At 32.9% G+C, this 22,438-nt stretch overlaps 4 protein-coding genes across 7 annotated transcripts in view; 2 read left to right on the top strand and 2 right to left on the bottom strand.

The window, feature by feature from the left end:
• LOC132702313 (myb-like protein B) overlaps positions 1–6,341 on the bottom strand; it is a 113,089-nt gene extending 106,748 nt beyond the window's left edge. Inside the window, exon 1 of the mRNA XM_060670872.1 lies at positions 6,204–6,341. Within this exon, the coding sequence (XP_060526855.1) occupies positions 6,204–6,279 (76 nt within the window). The 5' untranslated portion in view covers positions 6,280–6,341. The remainder of the gene's footprint in view (positions 1–6,203) is intronic.
• Positions 6,342–8,447: 2,106 nt separating this feature from the next.
• On the bottom strand, positions 8,448–9,244 carry LOC132702011 (trafficking protein particle complex subunit 1). The gene is made up of 3 exons (XM_060670405.1): positions 9,002–9,244; positions 8,736–8,945; positions 8,448–8,683 (listed from the first exon to the last, which is right to left on the bottom strand). The coding sequence occupies exons 1-3, from the start codon at positions 9,098–9,100 to the stop codon at positions 8,555–8,557; spliced, it is 438 nt and encodes a 145-aa protein (XP_060526388.1). The 5' UTR covers positions 9,101–9,244; the 3' UTR covers positions 8,448–8,554.
• Positions 9,245–9,248: 4 nt separating this feature from the next.
• On the top strand, positions 9,249–10,391 carry LOC132702009 (ADP-ribosylation factor-like protein 6-interacting protein 4). Of its 3 annotated transcripts, none has more exons than XM_060670402.1 (4): positions 9,249–9,400; positions 9,495–9,799; positions 9,858–10,124; positions 10,176–10,391. In XM_060670402.1, the coding sequence occupies exons 2-4, from the start codon at positions 9,507–9,509 to the stop codon at positions 10,303–10,305; spliced, it is 690 nt and encodes a 229-aa protein (XP_060526385.1). In that variant the 5' UTR covers positions 9,249–9,400; positions 9,495–9,506; the 3' UTR covers positions 10,306–10,391. The 3 variants fall into 3 exon arrangements, with proteins under 3 accessions (XP_060526385.1, XP_060526387.1, XP_060526386.1); XM_060670404.1 differs by having other exon boundaries at positions 9,254–9,400; positions 9,861–10,124; XM_060670403.1 differs by lacking the exon at positions 9,249–9,400 and having other exon boundaries at positions 9,411–9,799.
• A 5,684-nt stretch (positions 10,392–16,075) lies between these two features.
• The window catches only part of LOC132701678 (V-type proton ATPase 116 kDa subunit a 1), an 87,978-nt gene continuing 81,615 nt past the window's right edge, over positions 16,076–22,438 (top strand). For both annotated transcript variants that reach the window (XM_060669788.1, XM_060669787.1), the window contains exon 1: positions 16,076–16,378. The gene's annotated coding sequence lies outside the window, so the exon portion shown is untranslated. The remainder of the gene's footprint in view (positions 16,379–22,438) is intronic.

Genomic DNA, 22,438 nt, shown 5'->3' with positions numbered 1-22,438 from the left:
GGTGCAATTACGATTGGGACAGTCAAAGCTAGGAACAGAGATTTCGATAATAGTCAGAATTAAGTAATGGGCGCTTTCTTGATGTCGACACCTCACTATACGAAATTAAACCTGTTCTTAGAAGATCTAAAAATAATAAGTCCCCAAGGCTTGATTCCATTCGTTATGATTTTTTTAAGAACTTGCCGCAAAAGTACCTCTCACAACTTAGCTACCACAGACAGAGATGACAGAAATTACAGTTTTCGACCAATTGCTTTGGTGAATACGGTAGTAAACATATGGGAGCCTGCTGTCAGGCTGTCAGAAGGTCAGTCGGGCTTTAGCAAGGGAAGGAGTTGCGTTGACAACATCCATATTCTACATGCTATTCTATTGCTATTGCACTTGCGCTTGGAGAGCAGAAAGATATACGTCGTCTTTGTTGATTTTCTTAGAACTTTCCGCTTTGTCTGTTTTCAGCCACAGGAACCTTTGACCGATTGTCAGAGAATACTGATATAACATCCTGCATCCTTCGACGGGCTTCTTTGTGTTCATATATTTTTTTAGTACTTCTGGCAGACATTCTTAACTTCTTAAAGCAACGCTTTATACTGATGACTTGGCGACTCTGAGACTGACATTGGATGCAAGCTAGAAACTAGAAAAATACATTCAGTTGAACAAATTAGTAGTTGATGTCTCAAAACATAACAGCATTTTCTCCTCCCCGGAGGTGCTTTTTTCTAAATAACAATCCCCTTAAAGTAGTTAATCATGATACATATTTGGCAGTTACTTTTTCTTATTCTTCTGTAAGCAGCAGCCCAACAGTGCGCAGGTTCGGCTCTTAGCATATTCTATAAATCTAAACATATCTTCTGGAGAGCGTTAACATGGGTTTTTAATAGCACCATTGTCAGCTGTGTGCTAGTAACACTGCTGTCTGGGGTTTACATTGCTCCAATATTATTGAAAAAGACCAATCTAACTACTTCTGTTTTCTTGAGACTGGAGCGTGGTATAACTCAGTTTAACAGTTGGTTTACCAAAATAGCTTACCTCTAATTTACCGCTCCACACAACCGAGATATTAGCACAACTTGGACTAAGGAATAATCACCGCACCAAATTCACAAGATTTGTTAACCTCAACTCAACCATACTAAACTTTACACTGCATGTGATCTCCACATACTGTTTAAATTTATTTTTATTTCATTTAGGCTTAGCTTGAAAAACTGGGGGTATTTAAAGTAATTGAACGAAATAAAAAAGTGGTAAAAATATTAAATAAAAATTTACAGTCCCTCAGTTTTACATTGGCACCTCACATTGATGATTTTGAATTCATAGTTTCACCAGCTCGATGTGGAAACGAGAAGATAAATCGCAAGCTACTAACCATTAGCATTTTTTTTATAATATGATTCATTTTCGATATGTAGAATTTAAAAAAAAAAAATGTTTTTATAATAATTTAAATGTCGCTTCACATTTTTAATAAATTCTTAATACACAAAAAATACCAGTGGCATGTAGACTAAAAAGAAGTAAGTGGTTGGACGAAATGCGATCTGTATATTTGATATTGGTATTTTGCAATTAAAATTAGATTTAGATTATTTGAATGCTTGAAAAAGACTTTCGATAATTTAAATGCAATGCAAAAAAGAAATATTAGCACACACTTTTTGAACAATTCAAAAAACGTACCGGTGGGTGGTAGGGAGACGTTAAAATTTCATTATTACGGGGGAAAAATCGAGGCGGGAACCAATGCAAATTTTCTACCGAACTACTCCGAGTATTTCCTTAATTTTAAATATTTATAAGATGCAAATTCGATGCGTTCCACTAAGAGCTTTATTTCGGTTATAAGTCAGGAGGTTTAAACCGACCGGGTTTAAACTAGGCCATAGTAACTGGTATCTTGCCGGTAATAAATATGATACATATTCAATGTACAATCACATTAACCTAGAAAACTCTAAACAATGATGAAAACTCTGAGGAAACTGCTTTAACTAGATATTCGTAGATGTTTAAACTTAATTAATTTGACGTTTTGAGTTGCTGCATTTCACTAAGCAGGGACCACTGAGAGAGGCTCAACACGCGGTAAAAAAAAGGTTCTGTATATAAAATATCGTTTTAGACAGTATTCTTACGTTATCACAGAGATTTTCAAATTCTATACAAATTTAACACAAGCGCTCGTTCGTTCAGTTTTTGGCAATTTTCAGCCAGATGGTCCTTTCTAAAAAATATTTCTTATTTGGCAGAACCAAAAAACAAAATCTGGAAATTTTTTATGTTAGTTTTTTTTTCAAAAATCTGAAACTTAGTGGCTAACTTTCTCTAAAATATAAATTTACTATACAACTCGTACTCTGCGCTAAACTTTTTACTTTCTCTCTTTTTGAAATAAGTGAAATAAAATTGGCATTTATAAAAAACGACTCATGACTCCCTCGAAAACAAATGAACTAACCAAGCTCACTAAACCAAAAAGTTTATTTTTTATCACTACTTACAGATTCCTGGTTAGATTCGTTAAATAATTCCAAACTATTGTCTTTAACATCGAGACAGCTGGCAGAGAGATGAGGCAGACAGAGTTGCTGTATAAAGATAATTCGGAACCCACCTAAGTTGATGGATATGGATACTCAAGACGGGTCGACAAAAGTTTATATATATATATATATATATATATATATATATATATATATATATATATATATATATATATATATATATATATATATATATATATATATATATATATATATATATATATATATATTTTCACGTATTGATTCATGGATGGAAAAATGTGATGTTTCTATATTCCGGGATATCATCCGTTCGCTTGTTGAACTCCGACTGGAATCCTGCAGACGTTTCGCCAAAATCTCACTTGGCATCTTCAATGCTCAGGCTCCGTTCGGCAGTGTTCGAAGTGTTTTCGGAGCCCGAGCATTGAAGATGCCAAGTGAGATTTTGGCGAAATATATATATATATATATGTATACTCCTTGGTTTTCCAGAGTGTAGCATGCGGATCGTGCAGCCTGACGTATGTGGGACAGACCAACAGAAGGATTTCAGCCAGGCTCGAGGAACATCGTTTAGCCATAAGAAACAAACAAACAACATCTGCTTTGTTTCAGCACCAACATCAGACAGGCCATAAAATTGATTTCGGCACTTGCAAACAAATAGCTAATATTCCTGATTTTAGGACTAGGATTATACGAGAGGCCATCGAAATAGAAAAGTCCGGACACCTCAATACGAGAGACGACGCTCTGCATTTATCCAACACGTGGAGAACGATAATCAAACAGCAGAGCGATGCGCAGCAGCCAACGGGAACATCGCAACTACGATCGGGCGAAATTAACAACGCGACAATTCAGGGGGCGGAGCCACCTCCCCCCACGCATAAGCAGCACCGTTACCATCTCCGGCGCAGAGTATAAATACCGCACGCACCGCCGATAACCTCCCAGTGTTCGAAGTGTTTTCGGAACGCGAGCATTGAAGATGCCAAGTGAGATTTTGGCGAAACGTCTGCAGGATTCCAGTCGGATGCAAGATTTGCAGGATTCCAGTCGGATGCAGGATTCCAGTCGGAGTTCAACGAACGAACGGATGATATCCCGGAATATAGTGTCATCACATTTTTCCATCCGTGAATCAATACGTGAGAATATATATATATATATATATATATATATATATATATATATATATATATATATATATATATATATATATATATATATATATATATATATAAATTTTTCAATTTATAATGATCAATATATATATATATATATATATATATATATATATATATATATATATATATATATATATATATATATATATATATATATATATATATATATATATATATATATATATACATATATATACATATATATATACATATATATATATATATATATATATATATATATATATATATATATATATATATATATATATATATATATATAAATTTTTCAATTTATAATGATCAAAATATATTCGTTTATTTTGAAGACTCTAATTGAAATTGCTTTGCACACATCTTTTACATCATCTTCGAATAATCTTCCTTTAAAATTAATGGTAATTTGCAAAACACAACTCGGTAAGACAGTTCTCTTTTTGTTTTTATTATAATACAATAAATATTTATATTATTTAGACGAGAGTGGGTGTAAACTTCTTGATCAAATTGCATTTTGAATGTACCTGCGCCTGCTACTTTCAGCAAAAACATTAAAGACTGCTCATTAGACTACCATTACGACAAACGAACTTTATGAAAATTGAGTAAAAAATTCTCTTTTTCCACCAGCAAAAAGAGGTTGCTTAGTCAGAATGATTTTTATTTCGAACATACTTATGGAAAAATACAACAAGCTCAAGTTTTGAGAACTCGTATAAATAAAAAGTAAAGTTAGACGCATGTAATTGAAGTAATTAAAATTCGGTGTGTAAATACCAGAGAGCAGTTGAAGAAAGTGTTGATCATGTACAAGATGGTCCATTTAAGATGCTTCTATACCTTATCTCAATAAGTACGAGACTGACGAAGAAAAGTTAAATACAATATTTTTCTGTATACAGGGTGCTTCGTTGTGCCAGAAGAAGACCAAGTTCATTTTTTTTAATGGAATGCTATGAATATTCTTGAAAATTATAATTATTCGCTTAATTTTGAGTATTTTTTGTCATTATCATTATCTGTCATATCACCGGGAAGATATGTTCTTTTTACTCTTGAAAATTAAAATTGGGAATTTTTATTATGAATCCATGGAAATGGTTACTATTTAATGCTTTAGCCGATCTATGGCGAAAATATATTACACATGTTTTTTCTAATTTAAAAAAGTCAATTTTTTGAATGGCACACCCTGTATTTAGCAATTTTAATGGCTTTTGGATTTAATTCTAAAGCTTTTCATATATATAGCTTTTATTGCAAAAATGGTAGTTTAGAAGTTATGGCCAATTTTCTGCAAAAACTCGTGTATAAGTAATGCGAGTAAATAGAACTTATTAGTAAATACAAAACATTTTCTACATAACCTCCATGCCCATTTTTGTACACTTGATTTTCTATAAAAAAAGTCCAGGGGTGCCACATCAAGGCTCCTCGCTTCCGTACTGACAAATTCAAAATGGAAAACGTTGATTTAAACAATTTCTAACAGGCACTACGGTATGATATGGCGCACTATCTTGTTGAAAAACAATCCCTTCTTCAATATTGTCCTGCAGATTATGAATTAATCTAACAAATTTAAATATCTCTTACCATTCAGAACAAAGAAAATTGGGTCTATTATTAGATCACAACACACATAAACACATTGCCGACCCTGTTTCCTAATTTCTTTAACACAAATTTCATTTGAGATACACCACTTTCAAAATAGTGATCCATCATAATGGAACAATAAAAAAGTCTTGTTTGAAAATCTTGTTGGGATGATAGTTATTAAAATCCTTTGAAGACCAGTCTTACTAATATTTTTTGGACCGCTTTTTTGGATTTTTGACTACCACTAGACGCTCAAGATTACGAACAATTCGTGAAAACATATGTACCCCCCTTGCAGGGTACAACAACCTATATTCTCTTAGGGCTAATGCTTGACTCTTATTATTTCTTATGGAACATTCATGAAGATCTAAACGTTCTTGAACACTGTAAAGAGTCATTTTTTGTATTAAAAAATGCTATTGCGGAATAAGAAAAAAAATTACATGTTTAAGGGGGTTAAAAAGAGTTTTGTAATTAGTAATATGTTCTATTTACTTGCATTTTTGTTGATTTTATAACGAATTTAAGGAATTAATGTTAAAAAAAGCTGGTTAGAATAGGATGTTATACCGATTTAGCTAGATTTAAAAACAAAAATTCCCAATTCTGGTTTTCCGGTGTAAAAAAAAAAAACATTTTTCCAAAGGCCCGTTTTACCGCAATAAAATGGAAAGGTTCATCACCATACTTAGAGTCAAACACTTTTTGTATTTGCCAACACTATTATTACAGTCATGACCATTTATCCTATGTCAGACTGTAACAACTTGCTTCTTGAAGATTCAATTGATGCACATTTCACATTAAATAACAAAAAACAGTACCCTCTCGAATAAAAAAAAATGGATCATCGTCATCGTCGACTTACCGTTGTTGTTGATGTTGTTCAAGATAGAAGCAGCGGACGTCAGACCGACTCGCGTCCTCCGAAGGATCCAAAGCATGACGTGTTCGTCTCGCGACGCCGGCAGACGCACTGCCGAATGAGTGCGCCGCGACGCTACCAGACGCCCCTAACGATAAAGGGCACACGAATTTCAGACCGGTCGTTCGAACTAAAATCGGCCATCCGATATTAATTAACAACTAACGTTGGAACAAACAGTTACGTTGCGAATAAAACGCTAGTTTACCGAATTTTCTTTCTTTCTCGAAAACAAATGTTCCTAAAAATTTGAAAAAAAAAATTAAGTAACTAGTTAAAGTTCGACGGACGATATACGGTTTTTACAATTTTTTATGGTTTTGACTTCGGTATAAGTTTAAGAGCCGACTGTTGTAAAGTTGTTTCAACTACTACTTACCTACTTGAGGTAGCTCGATTTCAAGTTGAAGTTGCCCATTAGATAGATTGATCTCCTATATTAAAACACACTAGAAAGCTTAAACTGATTTCCAATTTAATGGTTTAACATAAAGACTCTAAAATATTTTCCTAGAGAAGCAATACAAAAAATCTTATGGAGATCATTTGTGGGGGTCTTGTGTTTGTAATTTTCAAATTCCTACACAAAGATGCATTGATTTGAACTTCTTAAGACGGGAATGGTTGATAAGAGGTATAATGTAGACAAGTTGGCCATGGAGCGGGGATTCAAAGTTGTCCGTCCTCCTCCATATCGCTGCAATATTAATCCGATAGAACTGATATGGGGACAGCGGAAACCCAGTTTCAGAGGAGACAACACCTCGCCAATAGCATTAATTAAAAGTGAACTAGAAAAAATACCTGCTTCTAGTTGAAAAAAATGTGTAGAACATGTCATCGAAGAAGAAAATGTTTGCAGAAGTCGATTAGTGCCAGAATTAACTATTAATGTGGGGGACGAGTCCAGTAACGATAACGATTTCGATTTAATTGGATCGGATTTGTCACTGCATGGACTAATAATCATCGAGGAATCTCACCGATGAAACTCTACACCAATCCGTCAGCTTTCAGCATTTGAATGCACGAAGTATCGAAGTACGATTCTGGAACGCCATTGAGGAAGCGACGTAGGCCTGCGTTTAGACCATCATTCGTTTTTGCATGTAATCTGTTCAAAATTTAAAAAAAAAGCAACCATTTGTCCCCGAAAGTGCAGTTCCAAGTTCATATCTGCACGTATAATAGAGATTCCGGTAAAGTAGATGACGAAAAATCCGATTTTGACTGAAATCTAATCAAAATCAACAAAGAAAGGCAACTATTTGAGCCAGAAGTGACGTTTTACACTGATATCTGAGGGTTTGCTGTCGTTTGTCTCGGAAAAGCAGTCTTTCTTAAATAAGCAACATTTTTTCCCCTTGCATATTTTCATTTTCTGAACTGAGATACTTTCAAATAAATAATAAATAGATTGTTATTTATTTGACCGTATGTATAGAATAAAACATATGTTTGGTTGGTTTTCGTTAATAACTAAATAAATTAGGTGATTTCAAACTAGCAATAATTCTAAAATATTACCCCAGACACGAAAGTAATTAGGAAAAACCAAATGTGTATTTTCTGAAATTAAAATGGCTCTAGAAATTTAACGTGACTCAAAGGATAAACGCTATTTCGTTTTGTTTATTGACATATTGTAAAATAATATAAAAGAGTTCGCAAGATTTCGCATTAAAATACTTTATTTTATATCAAAATACAAGTTCTGACAACGAAAATGATACATGACGGGGTATTTTAAGCGCCATATGGATTAAAAATAACGCTGCAGCGCGTTTTGCAATTTGCAAAAAAACAGTGTACAGAATACAATTTGATCACATTATAATTTTGTTTGTGGTTTTACTCCGCGTCTGGTCTGGCTGGCTCCAAGTGGAGGTAGTACTCTGCTGACAATGTTTCGGCAAGATCTCACTTGCCATTTTCAAGTAGGGTCATTCTGCTTCTCGTCTGAACTCTCCGTTCAAGCCGACTACCTCCACTTGGAGCCAGCCAGGCCAAACGCGGAGTAAAACCCGGAAGAATTTACAACACACATGTAAGACCCACGGAAGCCTAAAACAAAACATATATATATATATATATATATATATATATATATATATATATATATATATATATATATATATATATATATATATATATATACACTATTTTTTTTGGAAAATAGGTTAAATTGAAATGTGACAAAGGAATTTCCTTTTTTTATTTTAATAAAGAAATTGAAAATACCACAGTACATAAAGCATAAATAAAACATTACATTATCTATATATACATAACACCTACATTGATTTTGTTAAATATACTGAAGATTGTTTGATGTACGCATCTAACTTGGTTTTGAAAAGTTCTGATTGGATTGGTTCACTTAATTTGCATAGAGGGTTTTTTACAATATATTCCACAAAAAACTAAAACAAAATGGGAATATAATCTTTTTCACAATATGGTAACTTACTTTACCTGGCTATAAATTTGCTGCAACAAGTCTCTGATGCCTTGTGAATGATTATCCGTGTTTAACACAAATTTGACACCCGATGGAGTCTCAAAATAATTCAAAGTGTATTTAGACGTTTTGTAGTAGAGGAAACCTTCTTTTGGATCGATCGGAGACATTTTGTTTACGAAGGATTTAATAGAAAAAAGCATGCCGTAAACCAATTTAGCTTCCTACAAATTACAAGTTTACTGTGCCACTTCTGTTTGATGCGACTCATTCAACATACCTCCTCTCTAGTCATTCCCGATTGTTTCAGCCTGTTCCATTCGTGATAATATAATAACGTTCCGTTTCTATCAAAAATATAAATATTGTGAACGGTCATCTTAACCAAAATATTATCAAAATGTAGAGGTTAAGTTCAAATCACAGACCTTTGAATTATACCTCACACACAGACGACACGATTTTACTATAATTTTACTTTCTACATATATTAAGAACCATCTTTGCAAAAAATATAATTAAATTTCTCATTGTTTGTGGTTATTCGTAAAATCTTAAACGTATTATTTACGTTGACATATATTTCTGGTTTGATGTTTTGCTTCAATCTGGTTTACTATGTCTCCTTAATACTTATTTTAACTTTTAGGCAGTTGGGGTGAAGTTAGCGTTTTTAGAAGTATGTATTGTTGACAATAACATTCGCTTACGTTTTAATATGTAAATGTTAAAGAGTGACTAAATTTATTAAAATTTCTATATATTTGTAAAAGGATTGCCATAAGATGCAAAAATCAAAGAAAGTTATTACCGTCAAGAGAAAGAAACACGACAAAAACCGCAAACGAAAACAATCCTCCAGTTCAGAAAGTAGTAGCAACGATAGCAGCAGCAATTCCAGCACCTCCTCTAGTTCTTCCGATGAAGACTTGTCGAAAAAAAGAAGGATCACAAACTCTCATACTCGCAAAAGGCATTCGTCTACCTCATCAAGCTCGTCTACCTCTTCATGCAGTAGCAGTAGTGCAAGCTCCAGCAGTAGCTCCACCTCATCTTCAGACCATGCGAAGAAGAAAAGGTTAAGTTTTTGTCTGGTTTATTTTATTAAATTCGGGCATGTCTAACCTACATTCTAGTAGATATGAATCTGGTAAGAAAAAGTCAAAAAGTACTGGGACACTTAAAACTAGAAAGCTAAAAAAGGAAACAAATAATAAAGCAAAAAAAAGAAAGCACCTCCAAGAGAAAAAGAAAAAAATCAAGTGCAGTGAAGACAAGAGTAACGACATTCCTCTAGATTTGATGGACAAAAGTAAGTCCATGGCTCCAATGACGAAGGAAGAGTGGGACAAAAAGCAGAGTGTTGTACGGAAAGTTTTTGATGAAGAAACTGGCAGGCATCGGTAAACATTGAAACAGTATTCAATGAAAAACTGTAAAATTCAAATTTTTAGGCTTATAAAGGGAGATGGGGAAGTATTAGAAGAAATAGTAAGTAAAGAAAGGCACAAAGCTATCAATAAACAAGCAACCAAGGGCGACTCTGAATACTTCCAAAGCAAATTGTCGCAAAGTCTCAAATAATATTTTTTATCAATTTTGTTTCCATATTGTTATTGTAATATAGGCTATGATTTGCAAAATAGTGGAATTGAAACAAATTAAATTTTATTGCAAAAAAATTACCGTCTCTTATTGTGTAATATTTGATAAGGCTTGACCCTTACACAAAACTCAAAACTAGAAATGTTGGAACATTTTAAACCAAATCTTTAGTAAGCGCTGTTGAACGATAGGCAACACAATATACTCCAGCGTCCCTCATTGATAGTAACAATTCTATGGTATGTACACAACTTGTTCAATTTACGGTTCTAGTAAATGACGTAATAACTGAAAGCTTTAATTCAGTACTAATTAAGCCTTTTCTGAGAATATTTGTTTTATATATAACGAGAGGGTATGAACGCGGAAATAGTTTGAAGCACGCGTTGTTGCAATTGAAGAGGTATGCGAAAACTAATAAACTTGTGCAAAGCAATTTCTTGAACAGACTTTGAAAATGGTATGAAAGTGATATTTACAGAAAACTCAGTAGATTTACATATATAGCTTTATATTCGAAACAGTGTCAGTTTTACTTAACTCTAGTAATCAGGTAAAAGCAAATGTTTATTGCAGAAAAATTATGTCTATTGTAGTGTAATATTTTATAACAACTGACCCCTACACAAAACTCGAAACTAGAAATGTTGGAATATTTCACGCCAAATATTTAGTAAGCGTTATTAATCTATAGGCAACACAACATACGTGCAGCGCTCCTCATGGATGGCAACAATTCTTCTATGGTACGAACACAACTTATTCAGTTTACGATTCTAACAAAATGATGTCATCGTTTTAACTGGAAGCTTTAATTCACTACTAATTAAGCCTCTTCTAAGAATATTTGCTGTATAAATATAACGAGAGGGAATATAACGCCGAAAACTTTAATAAACTTTTGCTAGGTAATTTGGAAAAATGTACCACAGTTTATTTACATATAAAGCTTTATATTCGAAACAATATCAGTTTTACTCAACCCTAACAATTAGGTAAAATGGCTGTAAAAGCTCGAATTTCCTGCAGATTAAAAATGCATTGTGAAGACGTTTTCAATACTATAATTTAAGGGATATATTATTTTATTAGTGAAATCATATACCGGGAACGTCAAAACTATTAAATATTGCCACATGACGTAAAAGCGTCAACATTGCGTACTTGGATATATCTTTAAAAAAAATACCAAAGATTGTAATATAATCTTCCACATCCATGCACTGAGGGTTAGGCAGCATTTTATTCATATTTTTAAGGCGGATCTGGCAGACATCTTAAAATACAAATATATATGTATGTGCGCGTAACGCGGAGCAATTAAAAAAAAAGCTGTAGACATATAACGTCCCGACATTTGCTGCTTGTGTTAGTCAACCCTTATTTCGAGAGTGAATAACGCGAAGCTTGGTTAATAATTCTGGCGGTCCGTCCTCTAACATTATGAAAAATTGACCAGCGTGCGCGGTTTGAATCAATAAACACAGCCGCTGCGGTAACGCTGGTCGTTTGTTTGTCACACCCTATAAAACGCGACAATTTTCTCCTATCGTTAGCGTGGCGTTGCCAATGTTACAATAAATCAGCCAAATTAAGGGAAAGTCTTAACAAGGTCGGAATATCAACTTTACAACTTGTTATAGTCTTGTGGTTGCATGCACAACGACAGTAGATAAAATGAAATCCGTAAAGTCTCTAAATGCTTAAACTTAATTTTTATGGTAAGTTTGACCATTTTTAGTGTCATAAAACGATAAAGTTCTAAAAGTTCTCCTTGGTTTGACAATAACTTTACGTCAAAGAGTCATAACTAACGTTTCAATAGCAGTGCCTCAGTGTCTATACATAAATATAACTTTTGAACGTCTTGACCCTGATTGAGTGGCTATAGAGTCCGCAGACGATGGCGGTTATGTCTTCTCTCGCTAGAGATGATGTAAACAACTAACAGCAAAAATAAGTTTGGTAAAGGATTCAAAATTTTAAATTTGTTGAAAACTATACAATCATTAAGTTGACTTGTTGCCCGTTTATATTACAATAAAAAATACCTACGGATATGAACTTGTCTTAAAAAAAATACCGCTGAGTAACTCTAACTAACTAACTAACTGTAAAACTCGTCACATCACATTCAAAATATTGAGTTTTAAAGTATATGTGTCAAAAATCTTACTTTAAGAGTACCGTATGTCTATAGTGTTCATTGTTTTTTATTATTGCTATGGCTACCAAATAAACATAGTCTATTGTAATCATTGGTTTCAAAAGTTATATTTTCGCCTCGTTCGGCATTTTTTTTTCTTATAGTCCGATTTACAGCCCAGTAGTTTGGCTACCAGTTCCACATGTATCCGGTTTTACCCATTAGTTGATGATAACGATAACGAGCTTTTGATATGGTGCAGAATTACATTTACATTTTTTTCTACTCGCTTCTGTAAAATACCTCGACTATACTCCGATTTAGAGTGCTTAGTTTAATACCAGAGTTTCTTGTCCACGGATCAGAGTCCCTTCCGACATTTCCGAAATATTATCGCACGGGTTTGGATTGTTTTCGGACATATTACAGCACGGCTTGTCAATTCTGACGATCATATCAGTGAATGTATTTGTGTTGTAACCAGAAACTAACGCTCGTAGAAAAAGTATAGTAGAAAACACGTTTGGTAAGCTTTTTAAGTCAGTCGTTTATTAAACTCGTGACTGAAATGCCGTTTACCGCACTATACTATTACTCTATCATTGACTTACCCTGTACAAATGGTGCACAAGACAGGGAAGGGTTTCAATGAATGTCAAGATCTTCGCAAATGTTGGATATTAATTTCCACTTGAAAATGGCAACTGAAACAGATGCTTAAAATGGCATTTGCGGAAAATTGAAAAAATCATTTGCCAAAAATGTCAAGTAGCTTTATGTATTGATTGTTTTCAACCATACCATACATAACGGAACATTTTCAATAAACATAAATATTTTCTACTCTTGAAAACTTAAATTTGAGGTCTGATTATTTACTGCGGGAATATATACTTATCCCACAATTAAACTACTGCAAAATTATGTAAACACGTTCCTTTGCTTACTATTTGCAAATCTTCTGGATTCCTCCTGAGTCGGTTTATAAATCAAACTTGCTATATTGGCGAAAGGTAAAGACCTGAGTCGGGGTTAAGATTTATTTGGTTGCTTGTAGACTTCTGTAGATTCTTAGATTTTTCGTTGGTTGGTTTTCGGATTGCTTTCGGACTGGAAGGTTATGGTAAAGTGTATTTTCTGATGAAACGCTTAATATCCTATTGTGAAAACTATCATAAGTAACGATCAAAAACAGTTAACATAAAAAATTGTTATATCCATATCCATATCTATTAATAAGGTGTAGAACAACTTAAAATTCTTAACATTGACAAAGCAATAAAAGTAAGTCTCTTCGGCGAATTCCGCGGAATTAAAGAAAACCAATGAAAATAAAAATTATAATGAAAGGAATACTCTTTGCAGTGATTTTCTAAGTACTGTGAGGTTTACTGGGTTATTACAATTTCGTGATCGTGGATACCTGTGTAATAAAAAATGTAATAATAATAACAAAAAAAATATATATTCATGTTATGAAAAAGTGTCTTGGTATAATAATGTGATGTATAATGAATTTAGCACTTAAGTCTGTAAGTTTTTAAGTACTATGTAGAGCCTGAACCCACGAACAGGTGAATTTCCACCTCTGTGAAGGTTACTTCAATGTCCCATTTAGTGTAACTAAGGTCTGGATAATAAATAAATAAATCAATATTATAGAGAAGAGCAGATGTAAGGTGTTTTAATTCCGGGTTCAGCAACTCGGGTTGAGATAGTTTTACTGTTCTATAAACTATAGATAAACTATGGATGCCTTAAGATATCGGTTTTTGTGCGTAGGTTTTCTGTAAACAACTTCTACTCTGCTTATATACTGTTTGAGGGGGGCAGATCTAAGGGAGGGCCATCAACGTTGTCTTTTTTCGAATCGAATTTTCTGATGTTTCGCCAATCGACTTCTTGGCCTCTTCAGGGCTTAACTGAACATTGTCTCGGATGACTGTTTTTCATATTGGTGAAAGATAAAGACCCGAGTCGCGGTTAAGGTTGTTTTGTAGCTTCTAGATTTCAATAGATTCTCTGATTTTTCGTTGGTAGAAGAATTGGTTGATTGAATATGTTATGTCCAGTTTCGTGCTGTGTTCGGTAACTGCTGATGAGTTTATTTGTCTTAGTCTCTTAGTCTCTCTCTTAGGCTTTTTCATGTTGTTTGAGTTTAGTTGATATTTTTCGTCGGGTATTCTGTATTCTGTATGGATAGAATGCTGTAAACTGTTTTGATGTTTTGAATGTAAGGAAGGACAACAGTGGCAAGTGTGGGGTTGCTTTCGGAATCTTTGTCTTTTGAAGTTTGTGGTGAAGTGTATTTTGTGATGGAACGCTTAATATCTCTAATGTGAAAATTATTGGTCCTGATGTAAGGTATTTTAATTCAGGGTTCAATAACTTGGGCTGAGATCATTTTACGACTCGCTAAAGAAGAGTTGTTGATTATAGTGATGTGATAATGCTCCAAGGGTATGGATCTGTGTGCGTACGTTTCCAGTAAACAAAATAACTCAATGCTGGGTCAGATTTTCTTTTGATAAGAATATCTAACAGTGGGAGATTATTATTAGTTTCCAGTTCAGTGGTAAAACGTAGGATGGGACATCATTAACGTAGCGTTTCTATAATTTTGATGGTGGTGGTGGTGACGGAAGGTGTCCAGGGCTTTTCTGTCAAAGGCTTCCATAAACATATTCGCGATGACTAGTCATAATTATAAGAAAAATATGTTGCAGACATTTTTCAATTAAGGTGAGAAGGTTTGGTGATAGATTTTCGGATATCTGAAGAAATGTTGAGACTTTCAGGAATAGGGACTCTAGTACATAGGGATTCAGAACATAACTGACCACATATCAAAAATTCTTAAGAAATGTAACGTCAGAACCAGATTTACTACTTGTGCAAAAATCTCTCAAAGTCTTCGACCAGTAAAAGACAAAATTCAGTTTCAGATACCAGGAGCCTTATTTCGCAACCACTCATAGCCATTTAATCTAAAATAGAAATGTGCTGATAATTCCGTTATTTTCAATTTTAGGTTAAAGTTGGCCCTTTTGTTCTATTGGTGATTTGCCAACGTTTGAGTAAAAAACATATAGAGTGTTCCATGTAAAAAGAGTACATTTTTCTTCATCGTAATCAGTGGAAACAATGCTACTAGCCTTGCTTTTTTAACCGACTTTGTATCTCTACTCCTGAAAAATTTACCAACAAAGACAACTTAATTTAGATTAGCCGATATAAGAGCTAGTTTCACGTAAACTCTGAAGATGCCAACAGGATGACTGGCAGAACGTCGGCAAGTTAGAGATTTGGAAATATTATTACGATATGCTATGAAGTTTCTATGAAAAATCTGCCTTTACTTATTTACAGCACATTTAATTCAATTATACAGATGTATAGAATCCAACCACCAGAAAGTCATTGCAATAAAGTCAAAAATAAAAAAGTTAAAATTATTAAAAAAGAATTAGGTGCCTGTTTTTTTTTTATTGGTGAGTGGTGTATATTATTGCAACGGAAAAAGTCTCAGTTTTCCCGAAAGAGCCGGCAACGTTGCACCGGTCGCGGCAGTCTTCGTCAGCGAGCAGCGTGCCGCGGAAAACATTTGACATTCAAAATGAACTAAAGAACGGTCGTCGGTTGTTGTTTTGTTATTGTTATTAAGTTGCGTTTCACGCACTCCGTCATTTTTTTCAGTTCGCCGATTGGAAGCAATATTTTTTCCATTTTTATTTTTTTATCGCGAGAAAATGTTCGTCGCGTCTCCGCGCGAAAATATTTGCCGTTAAAAAATATTACTTCTCGCCGTGAAATATTGATGCGATTCACGTGACCGCGTCGGACTGATTAAAAGTGCCTTCCAGTTTTTGTGCCTTTTTTTATTTTTTTGGACGTCGCAGATCAGAGGTAATGCAGAGAGAATCGTTCTGGCAAAAATGTTTTTTTTATTTTTAAAAAATAAACGACTACGCAGTCAAAAACCCTTTTTGAATTAAAATTAAAACAAAAGTGAAAATGAAAAAAAATTATGTAATGGTCACAAAAAATGTAACACTGGGCTTTGAAACATGACAAAATGTTGTTAACGTCAAATTGGATGAAAAAAATCAGATTTTTTTAGTTTGGTCTTACATGAGTTTTATTTATTCGGGAGTTCGGTTTTCGGTCAACAAAATTAATAAAACATTATGTAAATAGAAATAGAAAGGTAATTTTGAATATAAAAAACTGCCATAACGAGTACAAGAAAAAGAATTAAAACGAGGCTTTCTAAAGCAAAGACATTGTTTTTTCCATGAAATTTGTATATGGGGTACAAAAAAAAATAAACACGAACTTTCAAAAATAATGAAATGAAGAATTCGTATTTTGTACATTGTATTTCTTTCTTTTTCATCTTGATGAGTTTTTTGTTTATTTTGGAGTTTGCTTTGCACGCAACAAAATTAATAAAAAGTCATGTAAATAAAAGTTGAGTGAATTGGAAATATTTTTGAAAGAGATCATAACAGGCAATTTTAAATATAAAAAACTGCCATAACGAATATAAAAAAAAATTAAAACTAGGTTTTCGAAAGCTAAGAAAAAATTCAGAATTGTTTTTGTTCTTGGCGAGTTCTTTTTTTTTCGTGTATTTTGGAATTTTCTTTCCAAGCAACAAAGTTCATAAAAATTAATGAAAAATAATTAAAGTAATTATAAAATGTAATGTAATTTTAAATTTGGAATGCTGCAACATTCAGTACAAAACAGATTTTTTTAATTTTTTAAATCTGCTAAAATTGTTTCTAAAATCTAATTGGAAGGAAACATTTGTCTTTTTGCCGTGGTGTGCTTGCTTTCAGATTTTTTTGTCGAATTTTGTTTTTTACACAAAAATTGGAAAAAAATCAGGTCATTAAGGTGGATGCTCTCGAGATTTTTTTAAATCGATTCAATTAAATTCACCTTTTAAATCATTTAACAAAGGATGTGAAGTCGCAACTCGGCATTAAAAGTTACTTTACTAAATAATCTAGGGCTAAAAGAATCGTGATAAATTAAAAGTGATGTACGTTCTGTGTAGAAAAAAAAAAAGATTTTCTAATTTTCATGTAAAAATATACGTTATAATTAAATACTGTTAATTATTTTGGCACCGGAAAGGTGATGTATTAGTATTGCTTTGGCATTATTTATTAATGGACACTTTGTAGTGTAGCCAGCCAACCAAGTATTTTGGCACACGGTATAGCCACACATATCGACCACGTGACACACTCATTAGTTGATTCACGCGTTGTTGTAACGATTTCGCAGAACTCACAATTAATGCATTAAAGAAATTTCCATCAATAATAACAATATTTAAAAAAAGGGAGATAATGATATTAATTATTTTCATTCGATGATGTTGTTGCGCGATTAGTGTTTGAAATGCATATATAGTTTTAACAACGAGTAAGAAGCGCAATTCGATTTATTCAGAATTAGGCTGGGTTATATCTATCCATTTTACGTTACAATAATTTTTATTAGACCCTGAAATATTCGCATAATATTAAGGAACACCTTCTATGCAAATGCGCTATTACAAGTGAGAAGGTTCTCTTCACCGATAACGGCAGGTACGATAACCCATTTATAGTTGACGAAAGGGTAGTTTCAAATAAAACATAATAAAGAGTCACGCCAAATCAATGTTAATTTGGATGAATATATTCTGTAAAACACGTAATCAAAACCGGCATTGAATGATTTTTTCAAAATAAGCAAAAATGACGTCATTCTAGAAAGAAATGCAAAGGAAATACCAATTAAATCAATATTCCGATTATACTCATTTATCAATGTAATATTTTTAATGAAACGCACAGTATTTTTTAGTAACTGAATTTTCCTATAAAAAAAGCTGAATTATGAAAAAAAATGCATTAATAAGCTATAGTGTATTTGGGACATTTCATTCCCGAAAAGAAAGCTGGTACTTCTATATTCTGTAATAAATATGACTAAAGCGAGTGTTTTATAGATGAGTGACTGAAGAAATGTTGCATGCTAACACTTTTTCTACGACCATTGGTTTTTGAGTGACGTGTGCCTACCTGAATCGGCAACACCTTAAATTGATGCTGTTTGAATGCTTGTTTAGTGTATAATCGACTATTTCAGAGTAGGGTGCTGATAATGTATATTTTAAAAATATAGTTTTCAAAAAACAATTCACAAACGTAAAGCAATAATGTACGGGGTGGTCCATATCTCAATAGGTACGACACTAGGAAGGAAAGTTAGCGTTAGACCCTAAGTATAAATTTTATTTATAGCATTTTTATGTACACACGGTGTTTCGTTGTGCCGTACAGTAACTAACATAATTAACTAATTATTCGCTTGACTTTGAGTATTTTTTGTCATTGGATTTTCCCAATTTTTTTGAAAAATGTGTTTTTTTACACTCGAAAATTAATATTGGGAATTTTTATTATGGATCCATGGAAACGATTAACTATTTAATGCTTTGACTTATCTATGGCGAATATATATCATACAGGGTAGTCACAAATGATTTTCAACTTAGTTTTTTATATGGAACACCCTGTACTTAGCACTTTTATTGGATTTGATTTGGGAGTTAATTAATTTCATATATAAAATTTCTATTACAAAAATTGATACTTAGTTTAGAAGTTATGGCCAATATTCTGCAACAAATTGATTTATTATATTTAATATGCTATTCTAACTAATTTTTCTTATACATTAATTACTTAATTTAAATATAAAAATAACATTCATAACCTCCATCTTTGGCGATACAAATATATACTTAAATTTTCGCAATAGCATTTTCTAACCGCGTCTGTTAAGTGTTCCTACCATTTGTCGAATTTGCATTTTTGAGTTTTGAACACTATTACACCTATTTTTATACATTTGACAGCTTCATGTCGTTTTTTATGCAGCACCATAAAAAAAGTTCTGGGGTGCCACATCTGGGCTCCTCTCTGACCAATCCATGGTTCCGACCAATCCAAAATTGAAAACGGTGATTAAAGAATTTTTACCAAACTAACCAAAATTGAAAACGCCGACTTAAACAATTTCTACGAGACACTGCGGTATATATAGTTCTCCAACCAGTTAAAATATTTCTCACCATTCAGAACAAGGTCATAAAATACTAGGCCGATTATTCGATCACCACACTTAACCACTTCTTCGATCCTGTTTCCTAATTTCGATTCTCGTTTCAGGTACGCCAGTCCTTTGAACACTAGTCTTACTAATATCCGATAGACCTCGGGATGCATTTCTTTGTGAATTTTCGTTGTTTTCTTCAAAATACAGGAGAACTGCCAATTGCTTCTCTTATGTTATGTGGGCGGCGTTTACGATTATTGACTGCCACTCCACGTTTAAGATCACTAACAATTCTTGAAAAAATGTGTTTCCTGCAGGATACGAAACCTATATTATCTTAGGTCTAATGCCGTACCCTTATTATTTCTTATGTAACATTCATGAAAATCTTGAAGAATGTAAAAAGACATTTTTTCTTTTAAGAAAAGTTTGTGGCAACTAAACATCAAATAAAAACTGCTTGTTTCCGCCCAAACAACAATTTTATTCGTTTTTTTCCATGGATATTTTGTAAAAATAAGACGCCATTGTGGAAATTGAAAGCATATTACATGTTTATCGGGGATTTATATTGAATTTAAGTAATTAATGTTTAAAACGAAACTTAAAATAGATTAGATGTTATGTATAAACTACCAATTTTTGTAAAAAAGCTATATACGTGAAATTATATCGAATTAAACCCCAAACTCAATAAAAGTGCTAAATACAGGGCGTCCCATTTTTTTAATTAAAAAAATGTTATATTAAAGATTTCCATGGTTCCATAATAAAAACACCCAAGATCTTCGCCGGAATCTAATCAGTCAGGTTATTTACCTCTTATCAAGGAAACTTTAGAAACATCTTGAATTAATTGTTCTAGCTAGGTGGCCATATTTCAAATAGAAATTGGTTGCGACGAGCACGGAAATTAATTTTGCTTCAATTAACCTCAAAATCTGCCTTCCAAATTCATGCCACGAAGCGAACCAATTATACATGGTATTAATGGTGCTGAAGTTAAAAAGGAAAAACTTTCTAAATTGCTTTTGCATTTAGAGTCAATTTAAATTTTAATGCAATTTGAACAGAACAATTTTAATAATGATAATAGTAAAAAATGTAGTACTTTCCTATCTTGAGTGGCACTTTACGATATTTACTTGAGAATTTTGGCAGAAAGAAGGCGATGGCAATGGCAAAAAAATCCTAGAGCGATCGTTGGTCAGTTTTTTGATGTGGTTAACCAATGTCCTTGTGAATACATCAAATTTTTTCAGTGTAACTCGTTCCGCATGGACGTGAGTGTTTTTGTTCCTGAGTGCATCGGTTAATTTCACACTTCCTCTCGCAGGAAGTGGCTTGGTGGCAAATATATCCCAACAACAAGTCGACCTTCGGTATAGCCTACCTACAATATTGGTAAATTCAATATCAAACGCACAATGAATATTTAAATATGATTTACTTTCCTGTGGTGCGTTGCCATGCAAGGGGGACATGATACCATTAATATTTCAACAATATTTTCCAGTTATTGCTCACCAATGACACCCAGCGTGTTTAATATCCTTTTTTTTTGGATTTTTCTAACTCGTTATGTTGTTTTACGTCTAGTTTTCCTTCTTCTTGGAGGTTTTTAAAAACTTAACACTCTGCGTAATTAGTTGCCAATAATAACAATCCAATCGAATTTGTAAAAGTAGTCACCGATAGTTAATAGTTTAGTTATTAAGTATAGATGAGGATAACATAAATATTAATGTTATTAAATAATTAAAGAAGTAATAATTATTCCTTTGACGAAATTGAATAATAAATGCATAAATAAAAATATGTCCTAGAAATATTAACATTTTTTAATTATCGCCCAAAATCTACTTTACTCGAAAATTATTGACAAAAATTTCTCTGATCAACTTGATAGGCAGCAGATTGTTGCTTTTAAAGGTGTGTTGACGAAGTTCAAAGAACATGGAGTATCTCAAGGCTCCGTCACGGCCCTTTGTTATTTTTAGCCTATATCAATGATCTTCCCGAACATGTCTTGTTATTTCCCATGTAGAACGAATTAGATTCTGGTAATCGGTTCTCAGTCAACAAACTTAATCTTAATGAATCTAAAACGCAAAGAATTTTTTGTTTTTACGTGAAACTTTCTTTAAAAATCCAATGAACTGCCTTGAGATTCTGTTTGATCCTATACTGAATCACGTATTGTGTTTCTTTGTGGTAAAATTTCAACCATATATTTGTTGCGTAGCCTAGTCGACAAGGTATCTGTAGTATTAGCTGAGTTGTTTCAAGTGCTGGCCTACCAAATTAATTTGAAAAGTAAAAGGAATGGTAAATCTGTCATTGTAGTTTAGAGTATACAAGATTGCCGGTGGTTGTTGTTTTATCAACTTTTAAACATCGAAGGTATCAATTTCCAAATCATTAATTCTACAAACAATACCGAGAAACCAGCATGCTTACGATAGCTTTAACAGGAAAACATTTAAAACGAACAACTTCTCTTACAAATTTTTCCTTGTAAGTATTATATGTCCGGAATACGGAGAATTTTAATGTTCTGCTTGTTTTTGTGTCAAAAATGTTATTTTAGGACTTTTTTTAATAAAATAATAATTAATTTTGTTAAATATATTTATAAAAAATGACAAATATGATAATAATAATTAACCAAAAATTTTGAAAAAAATAATTTTAGCAAAAACACAACAACTGGTATGCCAGTTTCGAAATATTAAATGTCTTCAAAGCGGTGTATTTACTTTTTCAATGTTTATTCTGTTATTTAATTCAGATGCTGAGCGCGTCTTTTTCGTCCAAAGGCGAGCTATAAGGGCAATGCCGCAA

Source organism: Cylas formicarius, unplaced genomic scaffold (assembly GCF_029955315.1).
Source record: "Cylas formicarius isolate icCylForm1 unplaced genomic scaffold, icCylForm1.1 PGA_scaffold_5__7_contigs__length_24384050, whole genome shotgun sequence".
Lineage (NCBI taxonomy): Eukaryota > Metazoa > Arthropoda > Insecta > Coleoptera > Brentidae > Cylas > Cylas formicarius.
The sequence above is the reverse complement of the archived record's forward strand: the minus strand, read 5'-3'. Positions and strand labels throughout refer to the sequence as shown.

Excerpts from the sequence above, each read along its gene's own strand:
- LOC132702011 (XM_060670405.1), bottom strand. The coding sequence starts at position 9,100 with ATGACCGTTCACAATATTTATATTTTTGATAGAAACGGAACGTTATTA. Across the intron at positions 8,946-9,001 it reads CGGGAATGACTAGAGAGGAG|GAAGCTAAATTGGTTTACGG; the intron begins GTATGTTGAATG and ends TGTAATTTGTAG. Across the intron at positions 8,684-8,735 it reads TGCAGCAAATTTATAGCCAG|TTTTTTGTGGAATATATTGT; the intron begins GTAAAGTAAGTT and ends ATTTTGTTTTAG.
- LOC132702009 (XM_060670402.1), top strand. The coding sequence starts at position 9,507 with ATGCAAAAATCAAAGAAAGTTATTACCGTCAAGAGAAAGAAACACGAC. Across the intron at positions 9,800-9,857 it reads GACCATGCGAAGAAGAAAAG|TAGATATGAATCTGGTAAGA; the intron begins GTTAAGTTTTTG and ends CCTACATTCTAG. Across the intron at positions 10,125-10,175 it reads GAAGAAACTGGCAGGCATCG|GCTTATAAAGGGAGATGGGG; the intron begins GTAAACATTGAA and ends TCAAATTTTTAG.